Below are 24606 nucleotides of genomic sequence, written 5' to 3'. Positions count from 1 at the left end.
TAATTACAACGGCTCTAATGCAGACATTAAATGTACCAAAACCAATAGTTAAGGGAAAGGCAATAGTGATAAATTAGATGTAGATGGCTAAAAAAATAATCACTAAGCCATCAATGTTTGTTTTTTCTAGTCATCATGAGCAATGTTCAATTGGATACCACTAAAACAAAGTTGAACCCCTATATGAAACTAAAATCAAGTTTGTTATAATAAACAAAACGGTGAGGCATTTGCCTATGGCATGCAAAAAACACGGGACCCAAGCACAATTCCCCTTCTTAGCCTACACCTCAGCCTTTCTCAATATGAGCGCTTTTACCCGTTAGAGTGCTCGACTTTTCAAAAGGGAACCATGTGTTCACCAACTGCTTCGACTGTTTCTCGACAACAATTGCGGATTGTGTTCAAAACTCGTCTTGTAGCTGGTGTATGCTCCTCCACACTCCTCTTGTCATCGCTTTCGCTTTCTGTTAGCCAGTAAAGCTATGTTTCCTTCATTTCTCTATCACGTTGCATAAAAGGTCTAGCTATTAAACACGTGGTGATTTGCGTGGGCGCAAGCTTTACAACTGAAGTAACTACAAAATGAGAGAATATACTTTTACGTTGTATTTTGTAGCATCAATAATTAACAAGAGCCAGTCATGGGATTGCCCATGCTTGGAATAGCCTAACAGAATCAATGGTTGCTACCAAAGTCTCTTCTTCGACAACTTCCCCATCGAGCACCTCGCCATCAATAAGCTTACATTCAGAATTCCAGCTTTCTCTAATTTCTGAAAGGGTCGCTTCTCTTCTGCCTTATGAGCTGCCGTAACTTAAGTTTCATAGCATCAGTCCTGAACAAGGGCTGGTCTTGGGGGGAACCCCACACTCGGAAGTTGTAACAGCCAACTGGATGTCGATGGGCAATATTGGTTGTAGTGTAATCGGAGGATCCCATCATTGCAACTTGCACCCATACTTACCAGGGAACAAGAACGTTTCGGAAACGTTAGATGTTGAACCATACTAGAATCTGAAAGACTAACTTTCTACAGCTTTGAACTCTCCATTTTAGCTTTAAACTTTGAAAAAAAACACAAAAATCCATAGGAAAATTTTGAGTTCTAAGCTTTGTCTACATCTGGACAGTACCCTATCTGCTAGATGGTGGCACACTGAGCACACCTTTTGTATTAGGTTTTGTCCATCTTTGGAGCAATCTTCAATACATGTTTTGCTATTATATATATTGTGCATTGAGCTGTGTCTGTATCTATCTCTATCTACATGTGTGCATGAGGGAAATGAGCGATATGTGATTTTAGCACTGTGTATTTGCTGGGCTGCGTTTATATATTCTTCTGCTGGCAGGAGTGTTGACTACAGCAAGCAATCTCCGTCTCTGTTTTCTAACAGTTTCCCTATGCTGTATTGGGTCTCCTTCGATGACGTGTTTACAACATGTGCATGAGTTCCTTCTACCTTTTCTTTGGTGGCTGGAGTGCAGAGGCATTTTTACCTTTCTTGATAATCTATAGGCAGCTTGAGGCTTCCTTGAGACTTGTGTCTGTTTGTGTCTTTACAGCCTCCAGTTTGGCTGGAGCTCTGCTTGTGGTAAGTGTCCTCTAGCTTGTGGTAATTGTCCTCTTCTAAGTCCTCCTTAAGAGTGAAGTTTTCTTTCTTCATTGATGAGCTTCAAGAATTTAGGTTTGGATCCCTTCAACCTCTGAGCATTTAAATACGGAATGCCTATTCTCACAGAATCTCGACTTCTGGACTTCACATGGAACCACAAGAAGGACCAAATGATGAAGCTACTACCTGCTTGGAAGTTGCGCTTATTAGTGAGCTTGAAAAGATCTTGTGAAGTGCAATATGAGCCTTATTAATTTTGCATAGTTTCTTAATATATTCAAAACTTATATGGAAATTAAAATATAAGAACATTTGAAAATTATGTTTGAAGGCTCATCTCTTATCCTCCATTCTCCCTACAAGTCTATGCCACATGGTAAATTTGACCACACCAATTAATTGGCTACACAGAAATTATATAAAGATTGAAGTATTAGTGAAGAAAAACATTTGAAAATTATGCTTGTAGGCTCATCTCTTATCCTCCCTTCTCCATGCACTTCAATGCCACATGGCAAAGTTGACCACAACAATTACTTGGCTAGACAACAAGGCGGAATTCAAGCATTCCCATAGCAAAGGGTTGGATTGCAAACATCACAGGCTTGCAGCATCATGAACGTGGGACCCAAAATATTCCATACCTCAGGATGTGTGTTTTTATATTGTATTGGAGCCCAAGTTATTCCATGTAATTTTTATGGTTGGTGGAATGATGTTTTTGTGTCTTTGTCCAAATCTTATCATATGATCCCAAAACCCAATAAGAGACGTGATGAGTGTCAGTCACAAGTGTTCACGGAAAACATTTTTCTCAGCAAATCATAAAACTTGGGGGCAGTCCTAGACTGCTGTGGCACCTATTTTAGCTCTACAAAGTCCTTGAGCCAATGCCAATGGTTCTCGAGACCTTCAACTTAATGATTGAGAAGGAAGCAGCGTGTGACCTTCACAAGTGTGGGAAATAAGATTAGCAGGCTGTGTCATTCCCAATTTCTCGAAAAACAAGACTATGCTACCGCAAGGCTCACTTTGAGCTATGAATCTGGGAATAAAATGGTTCTATTGAATTCTACTTGCTATTGTTTCTGTCCATGAGCAAAACTCCCAGCTTTGGTGTCTGATCAGAGAAACTCTATGAGGGCTTTAGAGGAATTGGCATGGCAATGTGTTTCAATCTTTAGAGAAACCTGTGGATTTGGCATTCTGTTGTTGTAATATGTTTGACCTTTCAGGTTGAAGTTAACTTTTCCTTGTGTTCTTTCTTCAGGCATCATAGCTCTGATTTCCATCTTTCATGCACTCCTCCATTATGCACAGCTTAAGAACACGGTGCCCTTCTTTCTTGAATCAGGTGTGTTTCTCCTTTACCTCCTCTTAGTACTCTTAGCCACTTTGGATGCTAATTCAGTGCTCTTTCGCTTGCACTTTAATAAATTTTAATGTCTAAAACACAACATGACCTACTTGTTCGACTGAAAAAGAAGAAAGCGAATCCAAATTAAACAGCGAATGTTAAGATTTCCAATATATTATTAAGTTTCTTGTCTAGTTTCAGATATATTGGACACTTGCCTTTATGAGGAAAAGGTTGGTTTCAATCTTTCTGTTGTAGTCTGTAGATGAAGTTACTCTTACAATATATAGTCGGGACTTGATACAAAGGCGTGCCTGGCATTTTGAGGCTTTTGCAGGTATGCAAGAATGGGGGAACCTTTTTGAATTCACAGACCATAAAAAAGATAGTAGATTATGGCGGCACACTCACCATGTCAGCACGGGGTCTTCAGACTGCTGTTGGATCAACAGAAGTCTTGCATACGTTGGAAGAAAAACCCCAATACTTGAAAACAAAAAAGCTAACTAAAACAGCTGCTTATATTATGCAGGTGAGCAGTGCTCATATTTTGAATTGCTGTAGATTGAAGGACCCGTGAACCTAGAATACGAGGGTTTGACTTGCTGGCTTTTAATGTGTATTACATTCATAAGTTGGTTTTATTGATTACCCAGATCTTAGACAAGGAAGCTGTTGCTGCAGCAAAAGTTGAAAGAGCTGTACCAGACCTAAGGCCCGGTGATGTAGTGCAACTTAAAGTTGTAAGATCATTCTCCTCTTAAATATTTATATTTTTCAGCTTCAGGTTGGAGTGTAATACATCCCCTGTCATAATAGTGGCATGTTTTGGCCATGAAGGGAAAAATAAGTTGTACGGTTGTTTTATTGTATAGATTGCAACTGTGAGTGCAGGAGGTGCCAGAGAACAAGAGAAGAGTTTCTTCTTTTCGAGGTATCGTGATGGCAATACGGAGAAGTGGCTCGCAATCCACTTTTCGAATCCGGAGATTTCTTGCAGGTGTTGGAGTGGAGATGCTATTCCCATTGTAAGTAACACCAAATTCTCCTGGTCTCTTTTCTTCAATGGGGACATAAATATATGCACACGACTGGATTGAATTTTGTACTCTTTATGGGATTCCAGGCAATGTTCTGAAAATTTTGACTTTGGCAGTCTACCACTCGCTAGATGCAGTCATCTCTCCTTCGGCCCCTTCATGCCTAACCCTAAGTCCATTCCAATTTTTGGATGCAAAGATGCTTCGTTGCCATGATTGAGTCTTCTAGCATGCATCAAATCTTGTGGATTAGAAAATTGGAGATCAACGTTCACACCAAGTGTTAGAAATCAACCAACAGAGGGTACGCACAGTGGAAGACTGATAGAATAGCTCAGGAGCTCACACAGTGTGGTGTGGGGTGTGGAATCACAAACTTCTTAACTTAATGTGCATAGCATAGGTGTGCAGACTCATCAATAGACAATGAACCAGCCAGATATAGAATACACCAAAATAATATATTTCCGTCCAAAGCTATGGACACAATACAAAAGAGATAGATCCAGAATCCCATCAATGGTGTGGTCCTCTAATCTTACGTCCTCTGATCTTACCACAAGGTACTTGTCCTATCTGCCGGCTATCTCTAGACTCGAGCCTGCGTGCTCCACCTCGAGCTTCTGTAGACTTTCTGTCCAGATCCAAATACCTTGCTGTGCAGGCGCCTTTGCGCTACCATGCTGCCAAATCTTTTCCCGCCTCCTGTGCGCCTTTATCAGGGGCCTGTTCCAGCCCGCACATCCACGACATGCTGTGCCTCTGCCAGGCTACTGTGTGCTGCCCACATGGCAGCCCTTCTGCCTTTTTTTCTGTGAGATGCTGCCCATGTGGCAGCCCCCTCTCCACCATGAGTCTCCTGCCCACATGACAGCCAAGATGCTCACCGATTGTATTGCTTTGGGCTGAACTAGAGAATTGTATCGGTTGCTGAATGTTCATAGGGCTCGCTAGTGGCATATCATTTGTTCGATGCTGATGCTGTACGACGAGTGAGTGTAATAGACACACTTGTTTGTGCACTGTCGTGACTTCTTTTATGTTGACGAAGTTTTATGAGTAAGCAAAGGCTGATTTTTACGAGTGAGTATAATAGACACTATTGTTTGTGCATTGTCGTCACTTCTTTTATGTTGAAGAAGTTTTATGAGTAAGCAAAGGCTGATTTGTGAAAATTGATGAGCGTCCAGTAAACAATGGAACGGATAGATCTTTCTATTTGTGTATCATCAATTTTCTTGTGCATGTTGTAGTGCCTTGCTTAGGTAGGTGTTTTCGGGACTTCAAGAATCAATGGTGTGAGGTATGCGTCTAATAACATTAAATATTGTCTTCAAAGACATAGGAATTAAAGACATGTACTCTTGTCGATTTATTAGCAACAGTTTTGCTAATATTTTCCAAGACGAGTTGAATCTCTTGTTTTATTAGAATTTGTTTGCTGTAGTTGCAAACTTCACCTGTGATTGAAGTATAACTTTTGTTTTTAACAGCCCTTTGCTTTGAATTTGCATTGGGTAATTCTTTGGATTAGCTGAGTTCTTTATCTCTAAAAGCCCTTTGGTTTTTACTTGCCAATGAGCTTGCGGATGATACATTTGTTTCTTTAGATGCCAAAGGGATGATCCTTCTTGGGCTTTCTCTATTCACCAACATTTTGTTGAGTCATGCTCTCGGGATGATGTTCGCCACATTCCTTATGAATTTGCACATGCCTTGGTGGATACTTTTTGGGAGATTCTAGCGAGATGGCTACTATTTGGACTCTTCCCTGGCGGCTTCATCCAAGAGGACTGTTTCTTGAGGGAGTGGAGTGGCTCCCCTTTTTTCTCTGAGTCCACCACAGGGTTGAGGTGGCACGTTCAGCTTCAACCTTGGTGCTTTTTTAGCTCTTTTTATGAGCGGTTTTTGCATACTCTAGGTGTTTTGTTTCTTATGCTCCGCATGATGTATTTCTGCCATGAGCATTGCTCTTGGGGTATTTTTCATACTTAATAGAGTCTTTTTCACTGGAAAAAAAAGGGGGGAAAAAGGCTCTATGCAGTTTGAGCGCTTGGTCAAATAGGACGATGCTAAGGTATTCCTTTGTGATGTTTTCTTTGCTCTCAAAGTTCTTTGCAAATAAAAAGGAGCGGTGTCTTGAAATTTTTGTTATACAAGCATACTAATGCTTTCCTGAAAGACCTTTCTGATTGTTAAACCCTTGAGGGAAAATAGATCATAGGATAGAGTTAGTTCCACGATGACGTCAGTGGGGATGTCATAGTAGCTAGTCCCTGCTATGCATGATGGAGTTTATGGTTTTCAACCTTGTGAGTGACTATCATGAGATTGAAACTGCACTATGTTGTGTTTTTAGAGGATGAGTTTGGGAATGTTCCTGGATTCATCTATATTAGTTCCACGAGCTAGCGCTGTTTCCAAAGCACCTTATCATTTAAGTAAACTGGAGAAGAGCTGCAGTTGTCAGAGACTCAGAGTACCTTAGGAAATGGAAAATTCAGCTCAATATTTCTCCAACCAGCTATTTTAACAAAAAAGAAAGATGGATCTATGCGACTGTACATAGATTATCATGCCCTTAATAAGGTAACAATTAAAATATCCAATGCTTGCATTGATGACGTCTTTGATCAGTGGCAAGGTGTTACGTACAATTTCTAATCTCTCTTGTCTCGTTTCGTCAATCACGGGTAAGACGAATCACAAGCGCTGGCATCACAAATTTCCTCCCAGCCTTTCTCATGGATAGCATACACACAAAAGATATGTAATTTTTCATTCCTCATGCCTATCCACAAGCCCACAGTTCCCTAGATGGTTCCCCCTGCCACATGTCATCATTTTAGGCCTTTAGCTTGGTACACCATTTACCCCTCTCTTGGGGCACAATTAAAACATTTGCCCCTTGGCATTATTACACATTTAGATGCACCTAGGCCTTAGCACTCAGACCCACCTAGTCGATGCCAATACCCCTCACCTAGGACCTTGGCAGTTACTTCCCTTGACCATTTAATTTACGCACATAACATATTACAAAAGTCGGTCATCTAAGAGAAAATGCCCACCGATCTTTCCGAGGTCATGCTATCTCGGCTACAACATAACATTCCTTCCCTCTTCAAGCATCATCGTCCTCGATGATGAAATCTGAAAACACTCTTCGTAACTGATATACGGATTCCCAGGTAGCTTCCGATAGAGGTAGACCATGCCATGCAACCAACACTGTGGGTATCTTCCGATTGCGCACTTGCATTGTTCCTCGGTCCAGGATTCTTGTGGTTTGCATCTTGCATTATCCTCTATCTCCTGAAACAAAACCACACCTTCGATTAGTGAGTCACCAGTATGCAAAAATTTCTTTAAACGAGAAACATGAAACACTGGGTGCACCTTACACCCCTGTGGTAATTCTAATTTATAGGCTACCTTGCCTATTCTTTTTAGAATCCACAATATCGAGGTGATAACTTAACACACTCTCCTGTAGTCAAAGACTTGGAGTGCGAAGGAACTCTGAGAAAAACTTTTTCTCCTTCCTTAAATTCTCTAGTGGATCGGTTTTCATCCGCATACACCTTAGCTCTATCCATAGCTTGGCGGATGTCACAAAGTTCGCGGCACTAGGCACTCTCTGAGGTACTCGAACTATAGTTGGATTCGTTGGTCTATAACCATAGTTCAGTTCAAACGGACTGAACCCTGTAGAGAAATGTTTTCTATCATTGTAGGCAAACTCCAACAATGGCAACCACTTGTCCCATGTATGTTGCCTCAATGACACATATGCTTTAAGCATATCCTCTAAAATTTGGTTGATTCTTTCTGTTTGACCATCCGTTTCTGGATGATCCCCACTACTCATTCCCAACTCAGTCCTTAGTGTCTCAAATACCGCAGTCCAAAAATGACCGGTAAATTTGACATCTCAGTCTGACACTATGGATTTGGGTAATCCATGCAGACGAAATATATGTCTAATAAACAAATCCGCCACTTGCGACGAAATATATGTCTAATAAACAAATCCGCCACTTGCGGGGTACTAACACACTCCCTAGTTGGAATGAAGTGAGCCATCGTGGTAAGACGATCAACCACCACAAGGATAGAATCATATCCACCTTGTGTTGTAGGCAGCCCTACAATAAAGTCCATGGAAATGCTCTCCCACTTACTTAGTGGTATCTCCAAGGGCTGTAAAAGTCCGGGTGGCTTCACCCGCTCGGCCTTACTTACCTGACACGAAAAACACCGTGTCACATATTCATGAATATGCTTTTTCATCTTTGGCCAAAAGAAATCTCGCTTCACGAGATCATATGTCTTCTCGACTCCTGGATGTCCCGCACATGGGCTATCATGGCACTGTTGAATGGCTCTCTGTCTGAGATCATTCTGACTAGGTACTACGACCTGGCCATTTCTTTTCAGCATACCATCTCTTATGGCATATCTTGCATAAGTTTGGCCTTTTCTAGATGCCAGGTCATCCTTTTCGTTTTCCGCGGGTTTTAACATATGAGCCTTAGGCCATAGACTCTGGACAAACTCGTCCACCTTTGAATTTCTCTAATCTCGGCCATTAGAGCACTCTCTAACACCGTGAAACTCATGTTATGCATAATGTGTGACAATGCATCAGCAACTTTATTATCTTTTCCTCTTCGGTACCGAATCGTCAAATTAAACTCCTGCATGAGTTCTGCCCACCTAGCTTGGCGGCCTTTCAAGTCAGGTTGTTTACAAAAATGTTTCAGAGTATCATGATCAACATCCACATAAAACTCTGATCCATACAAATAATGTCGCCATGTTTTCAAAGCATGGACAACAGCATACAACTCTAATTCATGAGTTGGCCAATTCCTTTGAGAGGGAGAAAGCTTTTTGCTTTCAAAAGCTACTGGCCTTCCCTCTTAGAGGAGAACTGCTCCTACCGCAATGCCACTTGCATCGGTTTCAAGGAACAATGGTTTCTGGGGATCAACTATTTTTAACACCAGTCCTGTGACCACAGCTTGTTTTATGGTGTTAAAACTTTCCTGTTGATTCTGTCCCCATATAAAAGGTACTTATCTGAGGTCAAATTAGTCAATGGCGATACTATTTCGGAATATCCTTTGATATGCCTTCGATAAAATTGGACAAATCTCAAGAATGATCGCAAGCGGTCAAACTCTGAGGGATTGGCCAAGTCAGTATCATAGCCACTTTCTTTGGATCCATTTCTACCCCCTCTGGAGTAATTATGAATCCTAAGTATTCAAGTCTAACCATACACAGTATAGTTTTCTTCTTATTTACATAAAAACTGGCTTTTCTTAAAGTACTGAACACTATTGTTGATGATGCTCAGTAATGCTTTTACTGAATACCAGAATATCGTCAATAAAATGTACTACAAACTTTCCGATATATGGACGTAGTAAATCGTTCACAAGCATGACGAATGTAGTGGGAGCATTGGTAAGTCCAAAGGGCATTACCAAAAACTCATAATGACCAAACCTACTTCTAAAAGCGGTTTTATGCACATCCTCGGCTCTAATACGGATCTGATGGTAGCCACACTTATGATCTATCTTACTGAAAATTACGGCTCCATGCAATGCATCTAGCAAATCATCGATCCGAGCCATCGGATACCTGTGCTTAACAGTGATATTATTCAATGCCTGTAATCTATACAGAGACGAAAAGTATCATCTTTCTTCCTCTTTAATATCACTGGCGAAGCAAAAGGTGAAAAACTAGGTTGAATCTGCCTCAGCTTGAGGTATTCTTCCAGTTGTCTTCGCACCTCAGCTTCTTCTGTAAAGCTTAATCTATAGGGAGGTCTATTTACAGGTTCTGCCCTCGAGATAAGCTCAATTTTATGTTGAACATTCCGCTCTGGAGGTAACCCATAAGGTAACTCATCCCTAAAACAATCAGAGAACTTCTCCAATATCTCTTTAGCCAACTCGGCCATTTTCCCATCTTGGGTAGCCTCAGTGCTAGTCGACGCATCATCAATCAACTCTACCGATGCTATACACAGACACAAAAACTCTTTCGGAGTCTTCCGAATTTCCATGGCTAAAATCAATGGTCCTCGAGGTAAATCCTTTTCACCTCACAAAACATATTCTACTCCGTTCATCTTGAACTGGTAAATATGCTTTTTCCAATCAATGGCTGGATTTTTTCAAAAATGCCAAGCCATGCCTAGGGCTATATTTGCGTGAGCAAGCCTGGTCAGTTCAAAGTCCAGCTTCTCAACATAGTCTTGTATTCGAAGTTCCATCTGGGTAACCCTTTGGTCCCATACTTCAGTTGAACTTCTGTCCGTCATCCTGACTGTATAAGCATAGTCAGACGGACTAGTTTTTAACTTGAGCCTCTTAATAAGCTTCAAGTTAATTACATTGTGCGTTGACGCTGAGTCAAACAACACAATCACATCATGATTGGTTACTTGCCCTTTCATTTTAATTAACTCGGGCTCATCGAAAACCGTATACCCCGTTGCTACGGGCTTTGAAAGGATGTTACCAGGTGCACCGCTTACTAACTTAGTAACAGACACACTTAACAACACAGGTACTAACCTCTGAGAAGGTCCCGCCAATTGCCTCTGCATATGTTCTGCATTGGGACTCTCGTGCATTTCCGCGTCGCATTCATATATTATCATATTGGCCGTGCGACGGTCTTTGTTTAGTGGACAATCTTTCCACTGATGTCGCTAAAGGCAGCCAAAGCACAATCCTTCTTTTCTAGCTTTCTCTTTTTGTTTAGGGGTCAACAAGGACTTTGACCAAGCTTGGGTTGCTATTGGAGTTACTTTCCTTTTCACCCCAACGGTGATACTTGTCTTTGCTGGTCCCTCAACCGGCTTCACCTGCTTGGTTTGGCCACTTGGCTGCGAGACACTTGTCTTTGAAGTCCATTTCCTTTGAAATCCCCCTTTTCTCGGATACTCATGCTGAGTCCCTGCCTGCACAAACCCACTAGGTCTGCCTTTGGCATCTTCATAGTTCAGGGCTACTGCAATAGATTCATCTAATGTAGTCACATATTTAGCCCGAACTTCCATTTTAATCTTGTCATTCAGTCCATAGATTGTTATGCTCTAGCCGAGATAGCATGACCTCGGATAGATCGGTGGGCATTTTCTCTTAGATGACCAACTTTTGTAATAGTTAATGTGCGTAATTAAATGGTCAAGAGAAGTAACTGCCAAGGTCCTAGGTGAGGGCGAAATGGCATTGACTAGATAGTTCTGAGTGCTAAGGCCTAGGTGCACCTAAATGTGCAATAATGCCAAGGGGCAAGTGGGTTTTAATGTGCCCCAAGAGAGGGGTAAAATGGTGCACCAAGTGGAGAGGCCAAAATGTTGACATTTGGCAAGGAGAACTATCTAGGGAATTGAGGGTCTCAGGGATAAGGATGATGGAAAATAACGAAAAAAAAATGTACGTAATATGATGCATCAACATCCCTGAGAATTGGCTGGGAGGAATAATTGAAAAGCCATCGCCCGTGACTAGTTAGAACGAAATCCAAGAGAGGATCAGGCGTAATTAGTACTAGGAACGACGAAGGGTGTTGACAATTTGGTATCAGAGCCAAGACAAGGAAAAGATCGACGGAAAGCTGACGGGCTCATCCTCACCTAGGCCAAGGCGGTGCGTGAAGGGAAGGTGGACGGCCAATTTTGTTTGGTCTTCTGCTGCGACGACCGGTGTGGGTGACGCGCTGACGGGTGATTGATCTACGCCAAGAGGAGCGTAGGGTCTACTAAGGGATAGGAAGTCGTTAAGCTTGGAATTCGTCACGGGATCAGACGTGACGCAGCGGCTGGTAGCGGTAGCAGCGTGGAAAGTATTGAGAAGTGACTTGTCCGTGGCTACGGGAGTTGGGGCAATGGAATGCCTGCAGCGGAGAAAGGTCGTGATAATGGGTGTCGTCCAAGCAGTTGGGTGCTTCATCGTGCGGCGTATACTCTGAGCGCCGAGGCAAGGACTTGGAAAGCAATAGCCAGGGGTAATTTAACGTGGGAACGATTAAAGTCAAGAGCACTCTTGACGACGCCCTGCGCAACAAGGCATCCACTACGTCATGATGTAGCTACAAGCAGCAGCACGCTTCGATCGGCTTCTTACGCTCGACGAGCTCTCCAGTACTCGCCCGCAGCAGCAACAGCTCGTTGCCTTTGTCCCTCATTGTTCTTGCTTTTCGCTATCTCGGAGAGGGCTACCGCTATTGCTATCGTTGGTTTGACAACAGGAACCACTCACGACGTAATCTGGGACCCGACTGTTTATTAAAAGTCAGAAAGAAAGGGAGATCCTGGTCAGGAGTAATTACCAGGGAGCACTTTTTTCCCCTTATACAGATTTTCCAGTTTCCAGTTGTAGTGTAGTTATTTCAATACTTTTCTTGGAATTTAGTGTGCGAAAAAAAAAAAGAGATATATACATTTTATTTTTTTCTTTATTAAAAAAAAAAAAAGGATACCGAAGGACAAGATTCCAGGATGAATCCTGAAGAATCTAGGATTCAATCCACACAACAGATGTCACATCATGCAGCACCTACTTTGATTGGTAGGATTTCGATATTAGAGGATGCTTTACAGCAGATTATGAACCAGCAGCTTCAAGTGAATGCTGGTCAAAATGAGATCAGGGAGATGGTGCAAGCCTTGTCGGCTAGACCGTCTAGGATTGATAAGGGCAAAGCTCTAGCAGAGCCAGAGCCCAGTATACATTCCTTAGAGCGCGCAAGGGTCAAAGTGCCCAATATCGCTAATTATAGACCGGAGAAGTACGTTGGTCGGATGACCGAGCGCAGCTCTGATGTGATCGAGGTTTGGTTACACAAGTGGGAAGAAGCCTTCGCCATTTGTGAGATTAGATCCGATCTAAAGAAAATCTGCGAGGCCACACACCTGTTTATTGAGGCAGCGGACAGATGGTGGATAAAGCAACAGAAGGATCAAGTTGCTCCAACCACCTGGGAAGGGTTTAAAGCTGAATTCAAGAAACACTTTCTCCCACCTGATGAAGAATCCCGAGCTTGGGATGCTTATAGAAATCTTTGTCAGAGGAGCTTGTCAGTGGCAGAGTACACTGACAAATTCAGAGAATGTGTCATGAAAATAACAGACCCTCTCCCTATGTCGGTTCAGTTAAAAGACTATATCTATGGACTGAACGACAAGATCAAAATGGAAGTTCGGGCTAAATATGTGACTACACTAGATGAATCTATAGCAGTAGCCCTGAACTATGAGGATGCCAGAGGTAGATCTGGTGGATTTGTGCAGGCAGGGACTCAGTATGAGCACTTGAGAAAAGAGGGATTCCAGAGGAAATGGGTTTCAAAGACAAGTGTCTCGCAGCCAAGTGGCCAAACCAAGCAGGTGAAGCCGGGGTTGAGGGACCAGTATAAACAAGTACCACCGTTGGGGTGAAAAGGAAAATAACTCCAATGGCAGCCCGGGCTTGGTCAAAGTCCTCGTTGACCCCTGAACAAAAAGAGAAAGCTAGAAAAGAAGGATTGTGCTTCGGCTGCCTTCAGCGACATCAGTGGAAGGATTGTCCACTGAATAAAGACCGTCGCACGGCTAATATGATAATATCTGAATGCGACGTAGAAATGCAGGAGAGTCCGAATGCGGAACATATGCAGATGCAACTGGCGGGACCTTCTCAGAGGTTAGTACCTTGTTTGTTATGTGTATCTGTTGCTAAGTTAGTGACGAGTGCACCTAATAACATCCTATCTAAGCCTGCAGCAACGGGGTATACGGCCTTTAATGATACGGAGTCAATTAAAATGAAAGGGCAAGTGGCCAGTCATGATGTCATTGTGTTGTTTGACTCGGCGTCAACTCACAATGTGATTAACTCCAAGCTCGTGAAGAGGCTGAAACTAAAGACAAGTCCATCTAACTATGCGTATACAGTCAGGATGGCTGATGGAAGTTCAACTGAAGTATGGGACCAAAGGGTTACCCAGTTGGAGCTTCGGATTCAGGACTATGCTGAGAAGCTTGATTTTGAAATGACCAAGCTTGCTCATGCAGATATAGCCCTAGGTATGGCGTGGCATTCTAGGAAGAATCCAGCCATTGATTGGAAAAAGCACGTATATCAATTCAAGATGAATGATGCTATTTATGTCTTAGGAGGTGAAAAAGATATACCTCAGGGACCGCTGGTTTCTGTGATGGAAATCAGAAAAGCTCAAGTAGAGTTTTTATTCCTTTGCACAGCATCGGTAGAGCCGGTGGATGAGTCTTCGACTAGCACTGATGTTACGCAAAGTGGTGAGATGGCCAAGCTGGCTAATCTTATAACAGAGGAGTTCTCTGAATGTTTTAGGGATGAACTACCTTATGGGTTACCTCCAGAGCGGAAAGTTCAGCATAAGATTGAACTGATCCCGGGGGCAGAACCTGTAAATAGACCTCCCTATAGAATGAGTTTTACTGAAGAGGCGGAGGTGCGTAGACAACTGGAAGAATACCTCAAGTTGGGGCAGATTCAACCAAGTTTCTCACCTTTTGCTTCGCCAGTGATATTAAAGAGGAAAAAGGATGATACGTTTCGCCTCTGTATAGATTACAGAGCATTGAATAATATCACTGTTAAGCACAGGTATCCAATGGCTCGGATTGATGATTTGCTAGATGCATTACATGGAGCCGTGATTTTCAGTAAGATAGATCTTAAGTGTGGCTACCATCAGATCCGGATTAGAGCCGCCGAGGATGTGCATAAAACCGCTTTCAGGAGCAGGTTTGGTCATTATGAGTTTTTGGTAATGCCTTTCGGACTTACCAATGCTCCAGCGACCTTCGTCATGCTTATGAATGATTTACTACGTCCGTATATCGGAAAGTTCGTAGTACATTTTATTGACGATATCCTGATATTCAGTAAGAGTGTTACTGAACATCGTGAACACTTAAGGATAGTGTTCAGTACTTTGAGAAAAGCCAGTCTTTATGTGAATGAAAAGAAAACTATACTGTGTATGGTTAGGCTTGAGTATTTAGGGTTCATAATTACTCCACAGGGGGTAGAAATGGATCCGAAGAAAGTGGCTGCGATACTAACTTGGCCAATCCCTCAGAGTCTGACCGCGTTGCGATCATTCTTGCGATTTGTCCAGTTTTATAGAAGGCATATCAAAGGATATTCCGGAATAGTATCGCCATTGACTGATCTGACCTCAGATAAAGTACCTTTTGTTTGGGGACAGAATCAACAGGAAAGTTTTAACACCATAAAACAAGCTGTGGTCTCAGGACCGGTGTTAAAAATAGTTGATCCCCAGAAACCGTTGTTCCTAGAAACCGATGCAAGTGGCATTGCGGTAGGAGCAGTCCTCCTTCAAGAGGGAAGGCCAGTAGCCTTTGAAAGCAAGAAGCTTTCTCCCTCTCAAAGGAATTGGCCAACTCATGAATTAGAGTTGTATGCTGTTATCCATGCTTTGAAAACATGGAGACATTATTTGTATGGTTCAGAGTTTTATGTGGATGTGGATCATGATACTCTGAAACATTTTTGTAAACAGCCTGACTTGAGGGGCCGCCAAGCTAGGTGGGTAGATCTCATGCAGGAGTTTAATCTAACGATTCGGTACCGAAGAGGAAAAGACAATAAGGTAGCTGATGTGTTGTCTCGCATTATGCACAACCTGAGTTTCACGGTATTAGAGAGTGCTCTAATGACCGAGATTAGAGAAACTCAGAAGGTGGACGAGTTTGTCCAGAGCTTATGGCCTAAAGCTCATGTGTTAAAACCCGGGGAAAAGTGAAAAGGATGACCTGGCATTCAGAAAAGGCCAAACTTATGCAAGATATACCATAAGGGATGGTATGCTAGTTAGAAATGGCAAGGTTGTAGTACCTGGTCAGAATGAGCTCAGGCAGAGAGTCATTCGGCAGTGCCATGATAGCCCGTGTGCGGGACATCCAGGAGTCGAGAAGACATATGATCTCGTAAAGCGAGATTTCTTTTGGCCAAAGATGAAAAAGCATATTCATGAATATGTGACACGGTGTTTCTCGTGTCAGGTAAGTAAGGCCGAGCGGGTGAAGCCACCCGGACTTTTACAGCCCTTGGAAATACCACTAAGTAAGTGGGAGAGCATTTCCATGGACTTTATTGTAGGGCTACCTGCAACACAAGGATGATATAATTCTATCCTTGTGGTGGTTGATCGTCTAACCAAGATGGCTCACTTCATTCCGACTAGAGAGTCTGTTAGTGCCCCGCAAGTGGCGGATTTGTTCATTAGACATATATTTCGTCTGCATGGATTGCCTAGATCCATAGTGTCAGACAGAGATGTTAGATTTACCGGTCATTTTTGGACAGCGGTATTTGAGACACTAAGGACTGAGTTGGGAATGAGTAGTGGGGATCATCCTAAGACGGATGGTCAGACGGAGAGAGTCAACGAGACTTTAGAGGATATGCTGAGGGCATATGTGTCATTGAGGCAACATACATGGGACAAGTGGTTGCCATTGTTGGAGTTTGCCTACAATGATAGGAAACATTCATCTACTGGGTTCAGTCCGTTTGAGCTGAACTATGGTTATAGACCAGCCAATCCGACTATAGTTGGAGTACCTCAGAAAGTGCCTAGTGCCGCGAACTTTGTAGTTCAGATGCGGGAGATGCTAGCACTTGCGAGAGCTAATATCCGCCAGGCTATGGATAGAGCCAAGGTGTATGCGGATGAAAATCGGTCTATAAGAGTATTTGAAGAAGGAGAAAAAGTTTTTCTCAGAATTCCTTCGCACTCGAAGTCGTTGACTTCAGGAGAGTGTGCTAAGTTATCACCTCGATACTGTGGGCCGTGGTTAATTCTAAAGAGAATAGGCAGTGTAGCCTATAAATTAGAATTGCCACAGGGGTGTAAGGTGCACCCGGTTTTTCATGTTTCGCGCTTAAAGAAATTTTTGCATACAGGTGACTCACTAATCGAAGGTGTGGTTTTGTTTCAGGAGATAGAGGATATTGCAAGGCGCCAACCAACAAGAATCCTGGACCGAGGAACAATGCAAATACGAAATCGGAAGATACCCACGGTGTTGGTTGCATGGCATGGTCAGCCTCTATCGGAAGCTACCTGGGAATCCGTATACCAGTTATGGAGAGCGTTCCCAGATTTCATCATCGAGGACGCTGATGCTTGAAGAGGGAAGGAATGTTATGCTCTAGCCGAGATAGCATGACCTCGGATAGATCGGTGGGCATTTTCTCTTAGATGACCAACTTTTGTAATAGTTAATGTGCGTAATTAAATGGTCAAGAGAAGTAACTGCCAAGGTCCTAGGTGAGGGCGAAATGGCATTGACTAGATAGTTCTGAGTGCTAAGGCCTAGGTGCACCTAAATGTGCAATAATGCCAAGGGGCAAGTGGGTTTTAATGTGCCCCAAGAGAGGGGTAAAATGGTGCACCAAGTGGAGAGGCCAAAATGTTGACATTTGGCAAGGAGAACTATCTAGGGAATTGAGGGTCTCAGGGATAAGGATGATGGAAAATAACGAAAAAAAAATGTACGTAATATGATGCATCAACATCCCTGAGAATTGGCTGGGAGGAATAATTGAAAAGCCATCGCCCGTGACTAGTTAGAACGAAATCCAAGAGAGGATCAGGCGTAATTAGTACTAGGAACGACGAAGGGTGTTGACATAGATATAGTCTTTTAACTAAACCGACATAGGGAGAGGGTCTGCTATCTTCATAACACATTCCCTGAACTTGTCAGTGTACTCTGCCACCGACAAATTCCTCTGGCGAAGGTTTCTATATGCATCCCAAGCTCGGGACTCTTCGTCAGGTGGAACAAAGTGTTTCTTAAATTCAGCTTTAAACCCTTCCCAGGTGGCTTGATCTTTCTGTTGCTTAATCCACCATCTATCTGCTGCCTCAATAAACAGGTGAGTGGTCTCGCGGATTTTCTTTAGATCAGATCTGATTTCACAAATGGCGAAGGCTTCTTCCCACTTGTGTAACCAAACCTCGATCACATCAGAACTGCGCTCGGTCATCCGACCAGTGTACTTTTCCGGTCTATAGTTTGCAATATTAGGTACCTTGACCTTTGCACGTTCTGATGAGTGTATACTGGGCTCTGGCTCTGCTAGAGCTTTGCCCTTTTCATTTCTAGATGGTCTAGCCGACAAGGCTTGCACCATCTCCCTAATTTCATTTTGGCCATCATTCACTTGAAGCTGCTGGTTCATGATCTGCTGTAAAGCATCTTCTAGTACAGAAATCCTACCCACCAGAGTAGGTGTTGTGTGATGGGACACTTGTTGTGTAGACCGTGCTCTAGATTAACTAGGATTCACCCTTGAATCTTGTCCCTCTGTCTCCATGGATTCAAAAGGGAAAATAGATTTTATTTTTTTTTTCACTTCAGATTTCCCTTTGCTGTACATGAATAAATCGACTGCAAACTCTGCTGTATAGGAATAAATCGACTGCAAATTGAAAATTAAAAATTTGTATAGAAGAAATAAAATGCCCCCTGGGAGTCTTCACGTAGCGCAAATATCCCGCTTTCCTTATGAGCAACGATGCTACCAGTCATGGAGCGGCTGAGTCAATCCAAAATAGGAGCAGGGTTCTCGTAAGCAAGACGGACGTTCCTTTCTCTATCCTTACTGTTTCGTCAAATTACAGGCCATATAATATCACAGGTAGGTCCTCGCTATTGGCCACCTTTTCAGAATAGTCACGACACGATACCAGCGTGACTACGAAGTTGCGCCATCACCACAAACTCTTGTGCTAAAACGTGCCTTTAGAAGAGAAAGCTTCGTCGATGAAGCCACTGATACGCTTGACACCGCCGCCTCGCTCACGGGCTATTCGCGTCGAAGGGCCTCCCCATTCACGAGCCACTGTTAAGCCCACAAACAGTCACCTAACACACACGTCGTTCGCCTTCCTTCTCGTCGGTAGAATGTAGTGCAACGGGATATTTCAACAGAGCACAGGGAAGAGAAATCGATGGGGCAAGAGTCCATCCTCTGGAAACCCGTTGGCATGAGAGTACTTAATTATTACGAGCTCATATTCTACACAAATGTTTTCAAGTGGGTGCTCCGAATGATACGCTCCCACAGCGTAATCTTGCTTCTAGTTCCCTGTCGAGCCTGAAGCTCTGATACCAATTGTTACGTACAATTTCTAATCTCTCTTGTCTCGTTTCGTCAATCACGGGTAAGACGAAGCACATGCGCTGGCATCACAAATTTCCTCCCAGCCTTTCTCATGGATAGCATACACACAAAAGATATGTAACTTTTCATTCCTCATGCCTATCCACAAGCTCACAGTTCCCTAGATGGTTACCCCTGCCACATGTCATCATTTTAGGCCTTTAGCTTGGTACACCATTTACCCCTCTCTTGGGGCACAATTAAAACATTTGCCCCTTGGCATTATTACACATTTAGATGCACCTAGGCCTTAGCACTCAGAACCACCTAGTCGATGCCAATACACCCTCACCTAGGACCTTGGTGTTGGAATCGGAGTCCTAGTGTGTGTGGTCCTAGAGTCCTAGGAGTGTCCTATAGTTGTGTGAGTGTGAAGAGTCTTGAGGCCACTTGTGCCACCTCATGTGGTAGATGTGATTCCTCACCTAGATTATAGGATCTAGATTCTCTTGTGTGTGACCTCATCTATGACGTGTCTGTGTGGGAAGATAAGGCTTGCCCAGCCTATAAAAGAGGCCATGTACTTTCTACGAATTAACCAACTATCAACATCAGCTATTGTGCCTCAGCTCTTGTCTCCAATCATGTGTCTCTCACCCTCTCCCATTTTCAACAGTTGGTATCAGAGCCACCTTGAAGCGTCCTGCCCATTCCTCTCCTCGTAAGCTCCTCTTGTAGCTACTCGTGATTTCCTCCTCTCCTTGAGGTGATGAGCGTCATCAACGAGGAGCTGCGCTGCCACACCTGCGTCCCCTCGTTGCCACACCTGCACTGCCACACCAAATCTGAGTCAGCCTCCCTCGCAATCTGCTCAGGCCTTGTTGCTGCCGCCTCTCCGCTATTTTTCCTTGTGCGCCATTCTGCCCGCCATACTACGGAGCTTCTACCTGCTGAGTGCCCGTACACCCATGCTGCTTCTAGTTGCCCACGCAACTGGTTGCCCACGTAGCTAGACTTGCGACAGCTCCGGTCTTGTAACAAGGCGACGACTTGGCGCCGTTTGTGGGAATGACTTGGCGATGACTTGACTCGGCGACTGATGACCTGAGGGCCGTGGCCATCGACTCGCACGTCAATGCAGTGGAAGCATGGTGGGCCCATAAACCTCACGATCTGTTGTCCATGATTCGGCTCATTGATTCCTTGCTGCCTCCCTGTCTCTTGAGGATGCCTTGATGCAGTAGCAGCCCAGCAATTCAGTCGTCATTTTGACTGACACAGGTCCTGTTCGTGACCAATTTACTGCCCAAAACCCTAATTTTCGCCCCTTTACAATTTATGCTCAACTTCTCGAATTTTTTGGGTGTTTTCATGATGTGAGGGTTCCCAACCGTTGAACGAGAACTCTTCTGTCAGAAATTTAGAAAAGCCCCAATTTTTTGCAAACCCTAATTTTGCAGCAACCCTAACCCTAAAATTTAGGGCTTTTCTGTTCTGTGTCTTCCTTTGGCATAATTGAAGCTTCTACCATGTAAAATTTGGGCCTTTTTTGAAATCTGAGTAAACATTGTAAGGGATTTAGACACTGGCTGTAATAACAGCTAAGACCTTCCCACCAATGGATAGCATAAAAAACTCCTTGTTCATCGAGAAATTCTCAGGGAGCAATTTCCCAACTTGGCAGACAAAATTCGGGCTTCTTATGCGAGAAGGCATATGGAATATCACCAATGGCAAGGAGTGGGAGAACCAAAATGATAAAGCAATGGCTATCATTGGCCTAGCTTTAGCTGACAACCTTATGCACCATGTGGATTTTGATAAGACAGCAAACGATGTTTGGGAAAAGTTAGAGAATTTGTTTGGAAATAAGATCAATAATTCCAAAGTATTTCTCAAACAAAAACTCTTCAAGCTCAAGATGAAGGAAACTGAAACCCTCAATGAACACTTGAGCAATCTTGGGTCAATTCTCCAACAATTATCTGCCATCCGAGCCATTGTTGAAGATGATGATCAAGCTGCTGTACTTCTCTCTAGTATTGAAGACATTTCCAAGTACAATGAGATCCTTGCTGTCCTAAGAGTCAGCCGCAATATGTGCTTTAAGGATATGGTAGCTCATCTCATTGATGAGGACCGTAAGCTTACAGAGAAAGCAGAATCTTCCTTCGAATCTAGCAAAGCATTCTTTCTCAAAAATAAGCCCAAGAAGAACGGAAAACCTCTTAAATGTAATTACTGTCAGAAACTTGGCCATCCAGAGGATCGTTGCTTCAAGAAAATGGCAAAGGTACAAGCCAAAGAACATGCCAATCTGGTTGTGGAGCAGAGCGAGGACGAAGACGATGAAGCTACACCTTCTGGACCTGACGAACAAGCCTGCACTGCTGCTATTTCTGGTCTATCCCTCCATGAGGTGATAGATGAAGAGTGGGCTTTCTAGAGTCATGTGTGTTAGGTACTCTGCCTTGGGTAGTCCCCCTAAAATGATGTAATAATTTGTCTTTTTGTGTGCCTTGTCCTATAAAAGGCTCCACTTATTTCCATGTACCCAGTTAGGAGATAGGGGGGGTTGTTGTGTCTTTCCTTTATCAGGCCTGGCCGAGTTTCAGGATGTTGGTGTACTCCCTAGACCTATGAGTTGGTCATGCATCCATGCCCAGATTTGAGTCTCTGATCATGTTGACACCTAAGCCATGAGAATGCTTGGTTCAACCTTTGAATTATGCTCAGCTGTTAGCCTCTGAGATTGCCTGGGATGCACAGTCTGGATGATGTCATAATTTCTCACCCTAGCTCCGAAGGGGGGTTTGTTGGAATCGGAGTCCTAGTGTGTGTGGTCCTAGAGTCCTAGGAGTGTCATATAGTTGTGTGAGTGTGAAGAGTCTTGAGGCCACTTGTGCCACCTCATGTGGTAGATGTGATTCCTCACCTAGATTATAGGATCTAGATTCTCTTGTGTGTGACCTCATCTATGAGGTGTCTGTGTGGGAAGATAAGGCTTGCCCAGCCTATAAAAGAGGCCATGTACTTTCTACGAATTAACCAACTATCAACATCAGTTATTGTGCCTCAGCTCTTGTCTCCAATCATGTGTCTCTCACCCTCTCCCATTTTCAACACTTGGCAGTTACTTCCCTTGACCATTTAATTTACGCACATAACATATTACAAAAGTCGGTCATCTAAGAGAAAATGCCCACCGATCTTTCCGAGGTCATGCTATCTCGGCTAGAGCATAACACAAGGTGTAAAGCACTTCCGTAAAATTGATTAAGTTCTGGTACCATCAAGGAAGGCTATGATGTACCCAAAACTGCTTTTAGAAGTCAAAAAGATCGTTTTCAAGTACAGAGATCCCTTTTGCGTTAACTGATTCTCTTGCCACATTCATGACTCTAATGAACAGTGTGCTTAGGCCCTACCTAATAAATTTGTGGTTGTCTTTTTTGATGATATTCTTATCTTCAGTAAGAATATGCACAAGCATTTGGAGTATTGACGCTAGTTTTCAAGTCTATACGAGAAACAATCTGAGTGTAACTTCTTTTGTAAAGAAGTCAAGTATCTGTTCCTTGGTCTTTTCGGTTTTTTACTCACGATTTGTCAAGGATTATGCTAAGGTTGTATTGCCTATGACAAATCAACTTATGGAAAAAGGAAGTACCTTTTTCTGGAGTGAGGAAGCTGAAAGAAGTTTTCAGTTACTGCGCTGCAGGTTTGAGGCATTGTGATATTAGCAACAGTACACAAGGCTGAAAGCATGATTGAGGTTGAGTAATCAAAGTCAAAAAGAGCGGTGTCTTGTGATCACAAACACCAGGAGGGACATTGTAGACAAGCCCATGGGCTTTCTTATCAGAGAACTAGCAGAAATATCTGATTATTGTATTTTTTGTCATGCCTGCTTTTTGCATTTATACTGAAGGCATGGCATTGATGCTGCATATGCTCTGATGGCAGCCTAATTGCTTCTCAAGATTGGTATCAGAGGACCTTTGATCTCCATGACCTATCCATAATTTTCTTGTGTTGAAGATAGTACCAGAATGGAATCGACGAATTAACAAGAATTTTATGCCTTTTGTTCTTTTTTTTGTGGGGTTTGCTTTGGAACGTATGGATAATTCTTGTGAAATGTAATCACATTTAATTACAATTGCTGGAACACTGATCCATCGCTTTGTATTTTCCAGGTTCTCACCAAACATCAAAGAATTAAAAGTTCTTGAGCACAGGAAGGTGCGAAGGAACAAGCTGTATTACTTGCGAGACAAGATGCAAGATAAGAAAAATAAGATTACTTGAAAATCTCCCTTGCTAGATGCCTTCACAGAATCATACTGAAATTTCCATCAAATTACATAATTGTTCTGCAATCTTGATATTGTGGTGGACTGTGGATTCAATTATTCCATGGTGAAGCGCTGCAGGCATGGTATGCAACAGATTTTAACACGTGTTGTAGTTCAACGTAGTTGGTGCTTTACCTTTATAGGTTTTTTGTATGGCTTCCTGCTGTCATTAGATGTCACTAACATCTCAGCCGAATTCAGGGGCGTATGGATGCTGTTGAACATTTTCTTTTATAATAGAATGCACATTCCTTGAAACTGTTTGAGTAAACCTAACGTATGCATATATACATGCCGCTTCTTGCAACCCAAAAAAACTCTTTTCTGGCTAAGCAAGTCACCCTGGACAAAAGCCACCCTTGTTTCTAATTTGTGATAGAATGTGAAGATTCCTTGTCTTCGTATGTGAAGTACCGGATGGCAGGCCTTCTGGTTTCTCTGAGTTTTACTTCATATACAAGGTGAGTCTTCGCTATGAGTCAATCAAATACAGGGATCTGTTGTGTCATTTAATGAAGCAGTGATTGTCATGTTCTTTGCCTGCATCACTTTTGTGCTTTAAGTGAAAGCATAGTGCTCCTTAAAAGCTACGTCGGTAAGCGTTTATAGATTACTCTATAGGCACACAAGCTAGTGCTTGAGAAGGATGTACACCTGGGGTCTTGATCACATAAATGGTCACGCAAATGTCAAATGGGGAGCTCTGGTTCAAGACTCTATAAATGCATTTACATTCTTCCATCTGTTTTTGAATGTTTAGACAATTTGTGGCATGCCTTCTTGATGACAATATTGCCAGGCTAGAAATATTTCTTGTGAAGAGAACACTGATGCATCATATTCACTTCCATTGGCAGTAACCCTTTTTAATCAAAGCATAGGACTCAAAGCTTGTGTTGGAGCGCCATGCTAGAGAATCTACAAGATCGGGAAGTAATAGCTCTTACTAATTGATGACATACTATCCTACAAGATGGAAGGCATTAGGATTAGATGGTGAGATAGTCTTGAGAAGACATTTCTATTATGATCATGTA

The 24606-nt window shown here is 42.9% G+C and overlaps 1 protein-coding gene across 1 annotated transcript; it reads left to right on the top strand.

The window, feature by feature from the left end:
* The first annotated feature begins 301 nt into the window (after positions 1–301).
* On the top strand, positions 302–23896 carry LOC147884361 (uncharacterized). Its single transcript, XM_087398808.1, has 6 exons — positions 302–427; positions 2891–2974; positions 3315–3509; positions 3634–3720; positions 3872–4005; positions 23411–23896. Exons 2-6 carry the CDS (start codon positions 2918–2920, stop codon positions 23520–23522), a joined length of 585 nt encoding a protein of 194 aa, XP_087254934.1. The 5' UTR covers positions 302–427; positions 2891–2917; the 3' UTR covers positions 23523–23896.
* The last annotated feature ends 710 nt before the right edge of the window (positions 23897–24606 follow it).

This window comes from Dipteris shenzhenensis, chromosome 27 (assembly GCF_047967505.1).
Source record: "Dipteris shenzhenensis isolate YYH24624 ecotype China chromosome 27, Dip_SZ_1.0, whole genome shotgun sequence".
NCBI classification, from domain to species: Eukaryota; Viridiplantae; Streptophyta; class Polypodiopsida; order Gleicheniales; family Dipteridaceae; genus Dipteris; species Dipteris shenzhenensis.
The sequence above is the reverse complement of the archived record's forward strand: the minus strand, read 5'-3'. Positions and strand labels throughout refer to the sequence as shown.

Bases quoted from the DNA above. Each gene is read 5' to 3' on its own strand.
- LOC147884361 (XM_087398808.1), top strand. From the start codon at position 2,918: ATGCACTCCTCCATTATGCACAGCTTAAGAACACGGTGCCCTTCTTTC. The intron at 3,510-3,633 runs GTGAGCAGTGCT...TTGATTACCCAG, and splicing joins CAGCTGCTTATATTATGCAG to ATCTTAGACAAGGAAGCTGT. The intron at 4,006-23,410 runs GTAAGTAACACC...TGTATTTTCCAG, and splicing joins GTGGAGATGCTATTCCCATT to GTTCTCACCAAACATCAAAG.